Source organism: Medicago sativa, chromosome 6 (genome assembly GCF_051527215.1).
Source record: "Medicago sativa cultivar Bolivia chromosome 6, Bolivia_mono, whole genome shotgun sequence".
Lineage (NCBI taxonomy): Eukaryota > Viridiplantae > Streptophyta > Magnoliopsida > Fabales > Fabaceae > Medicago > Medicago sativa.
In genome coordinates, this window is record NC_140754.1 from 17,841,064 (window position 1) to 17,853,294 (window position 12,231).

Sequence of the window (12,231 nt, forward strand, 5' to 3'; positions counted from 1 at the left end):
TACGAAGGTAAGAAGGGGATCGGATCAAATATATTCCCGAGAACTGCAAACAAATATATACACAAATGAATTACAATTTGTGATACAGATTTCCATTTACATACGATTACTATCATTCCAACACTCAAACTTAGAATCATCTGCGCGACCAAGGACATGTTTTGGGGAAACAAATGCTTCAGTGATGCTCCTATATTTGACGGGGTGCACAGAAAATACTTGAACCAACCCCTTTTTATATGGACTTTGAAACTCCGAGCACCATTGTTCTAGGTACAGCAATCAATCATGATTATTCTGAGAACATAAATATTAAATTTAATTAATTCAATGTATACAGTTTTATAATAACTTTCAATTAGAAAAATGCAATAATGAAAGTTATGAAACCACTACAAAGGATTGTATTGATTAATCAAGTCCAACAGCAGGTATTGCAACTGGCCACTTAGGAGTTCTGGGACCTCTAATCAGTCCAGCTTGAACGAGTTACATTGCTTTAGGTGCCCAATCAGGAAATGGTAGTTTTCATGCATGGAATTCTACACCTGATCTCGGAGTTGATCCAAGGACGAATCACAACAAATATGCGACTTCAGATCCCTTTAAATACTATTGTTTCATTAGTAGTCTAAAGTTAATGGTGCACACATTTTCTTCTCTACCGCTGTGGATGGATATACTGTACGAATCCCTTATTTTAGCTAACAAAAGAGAATTTGGACTAGATGGGACGTCGTCAGTCCCAAAACTCAAAGTTATACAACATGGGCCGGAGGGTACACATCCCCTAAGCTCCGAGAGGAGACAGATTATGTGTGTATGACTCGAGGGGTACAATACTCGGCCATGTTTTTCATATTCATCAAGTAATTGCCTCTCAAGGAGAAAATTCAATGGTATGGGATACTCTCCTTTTGAGCCATAGCTTTTATTACATGTTCAACGTGCATATGGGATACTCTGCTTCTGGCAGCAAGCCTTCAATCCAGACCCATACGCCACCAACTTGCTACAAACCAGACCTGCCAAATGAGCTCTTTAATTCTCACTACTCTCTCTTGGAAACCATCTTTATCCTTTGCCCAATTGGGTATTTGAAAGAACATTTTTCATCCAATTCACAATTGTCATGTGACTGAGTTTAACAAAATGACAATAAGACAGGATCTCGAGATTGAAAAGGGCAAATGGACCAATGAAGAAATCAAATATTATTAAACACTTTTGTTTTGAGGTGCCAAAGGATCAACATGATATATGAGAGAGTGTTGCCGCACAACTGTCAGGCAGCATAATCTCCGAGCTACATGATCTTTATTATTACTGCTTTACGACATCTGGAATAACAAAGTAGGTCATCAAGTGTCCTGACCAATAAAAGTGGGTCTGGATATTATCCTGGACACTCGGTTTGGTCAGAGCAAGTTGTGGATTTTAGTAGAAGCTGCTGGGGCTGGGTCAGAGCCTCATCAAGGAAACAATCCATATACACGTTGGACTACTGATGATAAACAGTATCTCAAATTTCAGAGTTTTTCCTTTTTTAGTAGTATATCTGCTTGTCATACCACTTTCATTTCCTCCTTAAATCAGGTTTTCTGATTAATATGAAAAATATGAACCGACCAAGTCCAAAGCACACGATCAATCTCCTTTGCCTTCTAGGCTCGGAGCATGGGGATTGTGTATCCTCCAAGCTGAGTTATATGACTCGAACTTTTTCCAACAGTTATTTAGGCCTAAGTCACTTTAGCAAGCTAAATTAGGGGATTACTACAATAATATTCGTTCATAATGGCAGACAAAACGTGCCCACAATAAGCGTAATGGTAGAGAAAAGGTGTCCACAATAGAAACGTGCCCACTGGGGTAAACTACAAATTATCCTAATTCAAGGGAGTTACCAACGTAGGACCAGATTAACCTTTTCCTTTCATTTCCAGATTAACCTTAATATACAATGGTATAAAAAATAAAAAATAAATAATTTTTTTTTTTTACCAAACTTGGATCATTTAACCCATATTGTACTGCACAAATTATCCAGTTCAAGAATTACTGCAAATGTTCAAGAAAAAGATGATAAAGATGTTCAAAAACGGAGAAGGAGTGATAGAGAGTTGAACCTCATTTTAACGAAGGTGCATAGGGAGCAGGGCATGGCGATACACTGTGGTCTGGTAGCTGGCTTATGAGATCCATGATTGCCTGCAAGCATGCATGAAGCATTTTCTTTTCTAGCCTAACAAGTTGAGTAGCAACTCGCCTCTTTGGATTCAAACTGCCATCTGTCAACTAAGATGATACATAAATTGTCAGTGAAAAGTTGATAAATCAATGTTCAATTTCTAATTCAAATAAATAGTACCATAGATTCATCTTCAGCCAAGGTAGTAGGGTAGGCAGCCAGCCGAGTATTGAAATAATCAGCAAGCTGGTCCAGCACGGCCCGCTCCATACAAGGGCTCACCTAAAATGAATGATAAGAGTAAACTTTTCACATCACAAGATTTACTCCCCGTTTAATTATATTATATTAGACAATTTTTTTTACTATTTTTAGAAAAAGATTAAGGCAATAAAATTAAACTTCATTTATCACAGTACTTCATGATCAGATTAGAGCCTCGAGTCAAGAAAGCAAAATATGACATAGGAAGTGAGCAAGACATCAAGAGAACTTGATTTTATTAATATCTAGGACAAATTCTAGATTTTGATATTTGGCAATCACAAAATTCCTCAAATTCAGACAAGGAAAGCACAAGTGGTGAGACAAACTTACAGGACAAACTGGACCTTGAGAGGAGATGACAGATTGCATCTCAGAAGGATCTGAAACATAGCCTAAACGCATATATGGAATCATATCTGAGACAGCTTCCCTTTCCTTCCCAGCATACACCTGCACCAAGATTGAACTAAGAAATTAATGAGAAGAATTCTCAATAACCTTCAATTAAGATTAAGAGTTTAGTATTAGTACATAAAACGTTTGAATTGATAGCTTTCCATTTCTTTGAGCAACTATTCTTTTATCTTGATATTGTGGATCTTCAGTACTCAAAGCCACCTGTGACAGTAAGGTTAAATCTGAATTGAAACAACAAAAAATTGAATGCAAACTAAGTAAATGACAAAATTATACCTCAACTATGAGTCGGTCATTGGAATTATCTTCATCAACAAAGCCATAGTTTGTAAGTAACTTTGTGTTAGGCTGTGGGCCACACCTGAAGATGATCAACTACAGGTCTTATAATGAAGCCACTAATACAAAAATAACTACATCCTTATTTAAAATTAGATGGTGCAAATGAAGCATGAATTATACCAGACAACAATTGGGTCCCCAGCTTTATAGGGGCGATCGACCACAAGCTGAACAGCACCATCAACAGCAGTTAACATCGCCTTGCAGTTGCTACAGTAGGCCAACAAAGGAGGTCCCAGTGGAACCAGCGCAAATCTCCGAGCTAAGCTAACATTCTGATTCCAAAAAACAATCAATCAATTTACACCCATTGTTGAAAGAGAGGGCAAGTTGTTGAAAGAGAAGGAGAGAAGGAAGGTTACATGAACACATAGATGAATGCATATGCATGTATCATGTATGTATAATGTATTATGCATGCATGCATGAATCTTAAGGTTTGATCATGGAATATAATGGTAACAACTATCCAAAGTTTATAAGGAAAAGAATGTATAATGTAAAAGTAAAAAATGTCCATATGTGCTAAAATATCGTGCACACTTTGTAGTTACAATAGTAAAGTTTTATATTTCAATTAGATTATCAACACTTCACCCAATCCAACAATCAATTAAATATATTTGCAAATTAGAATGAATAAATTTAGGTTTAGAGCTCATTGACCTAAAGTTTAAGTGTATCATAAATGATCATGCCGTTTCAGATTAAGGTGATTTTCAATTCCAAATGTGACATGCAAAAAGTAGAACTAATAATGATTTCATCAATTGGTTAGCCTGGCCATTATATACTTTGGAGTTTTCTTGAGCATATTTTATCAGCCCTATAAATATGTAGCAGATGGGTAAGTTTTACCTGTAAATGCACGACACATGACTGAACTGCTGCAAAAGCTTGTTTGAAAATCTCAAATGGAAAAGCCTCGGTAGGAAGGTCATATGGGTATTGCTGCATTATACATATAAAGTAAGCACCAAATGACTCGTGTGTATACTAAATAAGTTTTGATCTTGTAAAATTCAAGTGCATGTTTAATTACCTGAAAGAGAGAACCAGACATAAACCAGACCGTGTCTAGTTCATTATACTCTTTTCTTATTCCTTCAATCCTTTTAACAATTTCATCCTAAATCACAACCACCAGAAGTTAGTCTTAATATATTTGAAAAATATAAAGCATTAAACAACCTAATATTTTCCCTATCAGTAACATGGACTTGGTGTTCAGCGTTAATCAGGAAGGAGGGAGAGAGGTGGAAAACCTTTAACGGACTTCCTTCAAGGTATGTCAGCTCAGACTCTGACCATAGAAGAGGTGATTCCACTGCCAGTTGACCCCTGCCTCGTTGCCGATCAAGTTCCCTAATGTATGGATACCAGAAAGATTTCTTTCCCTGTTTTTTCTCATACATCAGATACAAGGCCAAGCACGCCAATTCGGAAAACTTGTTTGTGGTCAATAGCTCGGCTGCAACAAGGACAGAACACTGATATATAATTGCAAATTTTAAAATGCTTCAACAAACCTACTATCATCAACACAACTTTTATTATAACCAAACAACAAAATGACACACTGATCAATTCACCAAGTAGGAATTGAAAAAAATCACCCTTTACATTGCCTTATAAATGAATTCAAGGTTAGTTGATTGCCATATTCATTTCCACAAGCATACACATGTTGTCCCCCCGATCACCCAAACAACTTCAATACAACATCTAATACATTTCTGACACTAAACATGATTAACCACAGGAATGTCATATACCACCATCAAAATATTTTTTATCTAACATTACATATAAGTGTTGTAAATCGAGAAAAATAGCAGTTTGTTCAAATTCCACAAAACAACAACACTATAGCGCCTATATATAACAATACTTTGAATTAAATAGTGTAACGCGGCAATTAGTGCAAATTCCACTTTGCTATAGCACCGCTATGGCCGCTATTCGACAACAATTCATAATAATTCAAGATAGTAAAATCTACTCTACATCTAAAATCATTCAAATAAATATTCCATCCTAATGGACATGTTCATCAATGGCCATCAAAAGCTTTAAATCTTGCTAACCGATGCCCATCAAAAGTATTAAATCTTTTGTTAGATTCTCCTAGTAAATTCAAAAAGGTTTAAAATATATATTAGTCTCTTTGTGTGCTACTCATTTTTAATTTAGTCACTATATGAAGAAAAAAATCAACCTAGTCCTTACGTATATAAACATTTTAATGTTGTTCTCTTATCACTGGCTGTTTCTGTTTAAAACCATCTGTTGGAGACTAGACTTGGAGCAATACACAGCAAAGAAAAATATCTAAATTAAAAATTATTGTCACATATACTATATTTTTCATTCTTATACATGATAGTCATTTTTAAAACAGCCCTTGCACTTTACATTGACATTAAGTCGTCCATCATAGTGTTATAAAATCAATTTGTTAAATAAATAATCAATCAAAGAAGGACCAACTTAAAAATGAATGTAAACATATATGGACTAAAATTATATTCGATCAAAAGAAAGTATCAGATACCTTGTTGTTTTCACGCCATTTTAATTCATACTATCATGTCTTATCAAATTCATAAAAATTAAAAAAGTAAAAGCTATGCAATTCACATTTTTTTTGTAATAATGGAATGAAGCACAAGACATAACAGAAAGAATCTTCTCAATCTCAACACTTACCAATAGTCTCGTTTCCCAAGACACGTTCTAGAGTGACAACCAAGGAGTTTGGAACTGAGAATGCAACATCCCCCTTCTGCAAAGCATACAACCAAACTCATTAACAAAGATTTAGAGGATAGGCATGGTCAGTGTAAACCATTTTTACATTCACTGAAAATTTCTTATTTTGCAACATAACCCCATATTTGTTAGGGTTTCTGAAATTGATGGTATGGCATGAACAATAGTGATCATTTAATGAAGCGAGTTTAAAACTAAGAGAAAATAGGATACACACAGACAGTGAAAAATAATTTTACACTTTTATCCAATAGCAACCATGTATTCCGCCAAATCATCCCACTTTAATGGTATTACGTGGAGAAATAGTGGATTCCTATTGGATGTCAGCAAAAAATTAACTTACACCGACAGAGCATATCCATTAAACTCTAAAACTAATGAGAAAAGGGGGTATGTAATGTATTGGCAGTGTATATTACATGAGTTTAACGGCTGCACACTGACAGTGTAAAATAATTTTACACTATCATCCAATAAGAACTCATCACCTTGTCGTGTAGGCCTATGTTGTAATCATTTTTTAAAAATAACACACACACACTATAATTATTGGATGTTGGTGTAAAACTAGTTTACATTGGCGGTGCATATATACCTTTTTTCTCTATTTACAATGCAGTTGCAAAGTGGGTTTAAGTGGCAATATCATGATTTTTTATTGGATGTCAGTATTAAACTATTTTACCGACACTACTTCTCCATTAAACTCAAAACTATTTACACTGACATTGTATACGACCATTAGACCCATATATAAAAACGTCTCATTCAACTTCCCTTGTAGAAGTATGTAACATGGACACTTCAGATCAAAGACGTGTCAGATGTTTGACAATGTGTATACGACCATTAGACCCATATAATAAAAATGTCTCATTCAACTTCCATTGTAAAAGCATGTAACATTGACACTTTAGATCAAATACGTGTCAGGTGTCTGACAATGTTGAAATCCTACATCAAAGACGTGTAGTTCCATTACGATGGTTCCATTCAATCACTTATATTTCATAAATTATTGCTAGTCAGTGTGGTATCCGAGTTATAAGGCGGGCTTAGGTGGCAATATGATGAGTTTTTTTTTTTGGATATTATTGTGAAACTATTTTACACCAACACTGCATCACCAATAAACTTAAACTAATTTACACTTACATTGTATACTACCATTAGACACATATAACAAAAAAGTCTCATTCAATTTCTATTATAAAATTATATAGCAGACACTACAGATCAAAGATGTGTCGAGTGTCTTACACTATTGGAATCCTACATCAACACACGGTGTAGTTCCATTTTGGTGGTTTTATTCAATCACTTTCATTTCGTAAGTTATCATTAGTCTCTACATGTCAGTGTCATATCCGAGTTACAAGGTGGGCTTAGTTGATAATATCATGAGTTTTTGTTTTGAATATCACCATAAAACTAGTTTACAACCGACATTGAATCTCCATTAAATTCAAAACTAAGTTACACTTACATTGTATACAAACCATTAGACTCGAATAACAAAAATGCCTCATTCAATTCCTAATGTAAAACTATGTAGCACAAACACTTCAAATCAAAGATGTGTCAGGTGTCTAACATTGTTGCAATCCAACATCCAAACGGGAAGTGTATGATTTTGACCTATGAAGCACAGACACTCCTCGGATTAGGCGTGTTCAAGTGTCGCGTCGGTGTCCGACACCGACACGACACCTATGATTACACTCAATTATATCATTTTCTCAAATTATTATCTGTGTCGGCGTGTCCAGTGTCCGTGCTTCATAGATTTTGACATGTTTGGTCCCTCTATAGTATAATTGATTTTACCCCTATAATTGATTCTACTTGAAGCTGGAAATAAAAAAAATTGATTTTTACACTCAAATTCATTGTTCAACTCGCATTTACATAATGTATACCTTCAACACATTTTTTTGCCAATATCAATTTTACAGAATCAATTCACTCAAAATTAAAAAAAATAATTCACTACATATCCAAGCATACGCAATATGGTGATTTCGTTCAATTACTTTCATTTCTTAAATTATTATCAGTATCTACGTGTCAGTATCAAGTATCATATCCAGTGTCAGAAATTGATAGAATTAATCACTCAATTCTTAAATTAAATTATTATCCGTATTTACATGTCAGTGTCAGTATCGTATTCGATGTCAGTAATGGATAGATTCGATCACTCATTTTTTAAATTATTATCAGTATCTAAGTGTGTCAGGTTTCAGTATCGGGTCTAAGTGTCAATCACTCATTTCTTACATTATTATCAGTATCTACGTGACAGTGTCAGTGTTGTGCAGTGTTGTATCCGGTGTCAGTGATTGATAGATTAAAACAAATCAAGAAACAAAAAGAAACACGCGAAATACACAAACCTGAAGATCTTCACTAGCAGCAACATAATGAATAGGTTTAAGACTATCATCAAGAGAAGGTTTATCTTTCAAAACAACTTTGCACGGAGGAAGTCCATTCTTATGCATCCACGTCTTCAAATCACCATCATCCTCATCACGCTTCTTCTTACCGGTTGCGGCAACTAACGTATCGGAATTCGAGGCGGAACAGAAACTTCTTTGCCGGCGACGGTGAGAGAGTGAGAGAAATGCGGGGAGACGGTGTGATAAGGAAGGAGTGGGGGTGGGAGTAGAAAAGAAGAAGTGATTTTCGTAGAGGGAGAGACGAGAGAGTTCCATTAAGGTTAGGGTTTTGGAGAAATTGGGAATTTTTTTGATTGATTTTGGTTTATTTATGTGAGAAATGAAGTGAAGAAGAAGAACAAGAAGAAGGGATGTGATGTTGATTTTAGTAGAAGTGTAAGGTAGAAGAGATTTTTCTTTGGTTTGGGGTTTTGGACCGTTGTGTTATGTGTGTGTGAGATAAATGGATAAGAAAAGAAAGAAAAAATGTTGTTTGGATTTGGTGGTACTATAGTTGAGTTTTGATTACATTCATTTGGGGTTGGAGGGAAACAAAAATCTATATTTTGTCTTCATTAATTTTTATACATTGATGATTGCAGTAACAACACTCACTAATGATAAATCTAGTCTTGAATATGCAGCAAAATTAAAACTTTTAGGAGGATTTTGTCGTACATTTGAGTCTCACAAGGTTCGAAGAGTCTTTGCAGTTGCGCGTGGAGGATACTCGATTTACATAAAAAAAAACTCACTAATGGCTCTTAAAAAAAATTACACACTTATGGGTAATATGGATCCCATTAGACATGTTATTTTTTACACATCATTCAATACATATGTCAAGGAACTAGTGATCTAACCCGTGCGTCGCACGGTCAAATAATTTTGTTTATTTGTCTTGAACCAGATCTCGTTCGGTTTCCTTCACCTACATAGCGTGATATTGATTTGTACAAACAAATGTAGAAAAAGAATATTGACTCGCACAAACAAATGTAAAAAGAGAAAATAGTTCATGTATAAAACGAACGATAAATTATATGTAAACATAAAAACAAAACAAAAAATACCTGAATTTTAGAATAGAGATACAAATTACAGTCCCGTGAGCATAGCTCAGCTGGTAGGACAATGCATTATTATATGCAGGGGTCGGGGTTCGAACCCCCGGACACCCCACTTATTCACCGTATAAGGTGAATTCTAGCCACTACGCTACCTGACCAGAAAAAAAAAGATACAAATTACAAACATCGTACCCAAAAAATAATTATGACATCCAAAACCCACGTTCAACATAGAATAAACATTCAACTAAAAATATTACATGTTTTAACACAACCTAAAAAAATCATATTTTTAGTGTAAAAAATAATGACATTAAGGTTCAAAGATGAGCTACAACAACTAAATTAATTGAGTTCAAGTGATTAATGAGCTCAACCAAATGACGAATTGTTTAGGAAAACTCGAGTTTGATTCTTAATGAAACAATTATTGGTTAGTCTATACTTACCTCACGATCAAACTCCAAATCATCAGTAGACATGGCAATGTGGTGAGGTGGGGACAGGTTTTACCTTCCTCATCCAGTCTGCGATTTCCATATACCTACTCGTTACCCTGCCAATACCCAACAGGGATGAGCAGTTGAATCTTATCCCTATTTTCAACGGGTTCGTGTATCCCCGCCCCATCCCCATACTCAAAGCGGATAATTTTTTTAATACAAAAATAAGTTTTCTCCCACCCATAGGGCAATCTTGTACCGTAGAAGAGAGATTGAGGGTATGAGATGTGGAAGAAGAAGAGAAAGCTTGAGTGAGTGCAGACATATGCTGACATTCATAATGACTGAGTGAAATGGTTTATGATTTGAGTTTTTATTTATATAAAAGGGTCATAAAATAACTTTTAACATCAAGGGACGGGTTTGGATATGGGTTCGGGGTGGGTATCTATATAGGGGAAAACTCAAACCCATATCCAAACCAAGTTAAAGCTGAAAAACTCGTCCAATTGAGATGGGTTTAGGTGGGTACCTGCGAGTACGGGTTTTGGTGTCATGCCTAATTACCAGGATTTGTTCTCCTAGAAACCAGATGGTTAACATAAAAAAAAAGGCCCACGTCACATATAATTGGGAGGTTAAGTATCAACCAACATCTCAATTCAACATAACTTTTGGCATGTTAGAGCATATAATAAAAATACAAACGTGTTTGCGTATGGGTTCGGAGTGGGGTACCTATATCCCTGTAACCCATCCCGTACCCATTTTTTGAAATCATGGAAAATCGAAACCCATATTCATACAGTCAAAACAGGAAAAACCCGTAAAATTGGGGTGGGTTTAGGCGGGTACCCGTGGGTACGGGTTTTGGTGTCATGCCTAATTACCAGGATCATTCTCCTAAAAACCAAATAGTTAACACACAAAAAAAGGCTACGTCAAATAATAATTGAGAGGTTAAGTATCAAGCTACATCTCAATTCAACGTAACTTTTGGCATGTTAGGGCATATAATAAAAATATGATAATACAAATAGCTATAATTGAAGAGCCTGAATCCACACCAGGTGTAAGAAAAAATACTTACACTAAAGCTCAACCATTAAATCAAATTGATTCAACGGTTCATAAATGTTTCGTAAGAAAGGCACATGAGTCACGTTTCTGTTTCTTTTCGTCCTTCTTGTTTTTCATTGAGAACAAAATGATCCTCAGATCTATAAAAAGTTAAAGAAATCGAACACCATTTGTGCAAGGACTAAAATCAATTTGGCAAAACAAAAAAACGTGATGCCAATGAACATATAAAACGCAATAACCAATTTGACTAAAAACAATTCTTTGATTTATGCTAACCCACAGTGTGACAAATTAGTCCCCTTTATTGCTCATTTGTTTCGAACGCATACGAACAGTGGAAAAAAATCCCAACATAGGATTCAAGATGAAATTGAACTACATTGTTGTTCTCTCTTGACGTATTGATCACACTATTATACGGAAACTGGTTGTTTTTGTAAATAAAAAAAAGTTGAGTGCCTCAATCGTAAATTAGGTTCCACAAATTAAGCAATGTTTGGATGACAATTAGTTTGCGATTGATTAGTGGAACTTAATGCCTTGACTATTCAAATTTATTTGATTTTGTCTTCCTTGATGACACACTCTCAATTTAATCGATGGAAAAGGGATATCAAGAGAAGAAAGCAAATCACGATAAATTTCTCATGTCACAATTTTTTTTATATTTTTTTGGTTGAAAATTTTGAACCGCATGATCTCTTGAATTTAACGGTCCATGTTTGGTGTAAGTCAGATGAATTATATCTGGTGTGTGACTCGTAATTAAATGAGACTACATTGGAATATGTCTAATATGAGGATGCAAATATCATAAAAAATAATAACAACATCATGTACACTTCACCTAAAATCAACATCACGTACACTTAAAATTAAAAATGTGATCGTTGAAGTCTGAAATAAGAATAGGAATTTCATACCGATATTATTCTCACAATAAAACTTCATCCAATCACTTTCAAAAATGACACTTGATATTAGCTACTCCTTAATCAATAACATGTAAGGATCTCAACACGTCATTGCAAACTTTAGTTTGGTATATATAGTCGATATTATAAGGTCGATTTAATAATAAGGATACAACTGTTTCTTGAATTTCAGACTAATTTTTACTACTTAGTTTAGTAAGTTTTCAGAAAACTTGTTACCTAATTCAATCAAACTTTATTAATTTCTCTATATTAAAACACTCAATT

At 34.8% G+C, this 12,231-nt stretch overlaps 1 protein-coding gene across 1 annotated transcript; it reads right to left on the reverse strand.

Moving 5' to 3' along the window:
- On the reverse strand, nucleotides 1–8,793 carry LOC146913338 (Rubisco methyltransferase family protein). The gene is made up of 12 exons (XM_085716530.1): nucleotides 8,389–8,793; nucleotides 5,927–6,002; nucleotides 4,483–4,688; nucleotides 4,260–4,346; nucleotides 4,076–4,168; nucleotides 3,338–3,492; nucleotides 3,152–3,236; nucleotides 2,990–3,076; nucleotides 2,789–2,908; nucleotides 2,372–2,473; nucleotides 2,130–2,298; nucleotides 1–297 (listed from the first exon to the last, which is right to left on the reverse strand). The coding sequence occupies exons 1-11, from the start codon at nucleotides 8,707–8,709 to the stop codon at nucleotides 2,131–2,133; spliced, it is 1,500 nt and encodes a 499-aa protein (XP_085572656.1). The 5' UTR covers nucleotides 8,710–8,793; the 3' UTR covers nucleotides 1–297; nucleotide 2,130.
- Nucleotides 8,794–12,231: the final 3,438 nt, after the last annotated feature.

Bases quoted from the DNA above. Each gene is read 5' to 3' on its own strand.
- LOC146913338 (XM_085716530.1), bottom strand. From the start codon at position 8,709: ATGGAACTCTCTCGTCTCTCCCTCTACGAAAATCACTTCTTCTTTTCT. The intron at 3,077-3,151 runs GTATAATTTTGT...TTACTGTCACAG, and splicing joins ATGACCGACTCATAGTTGAG to GTGGCTTTGAGTACTGAAGA. The intron at 2,474-2,788 runs GTAAGTTTGTCT...CATTCATTTTAG, and splicing joins CTCAAGGTCCAGTTTGTCCT to GTGAGCCCTTGTATGGAGCG.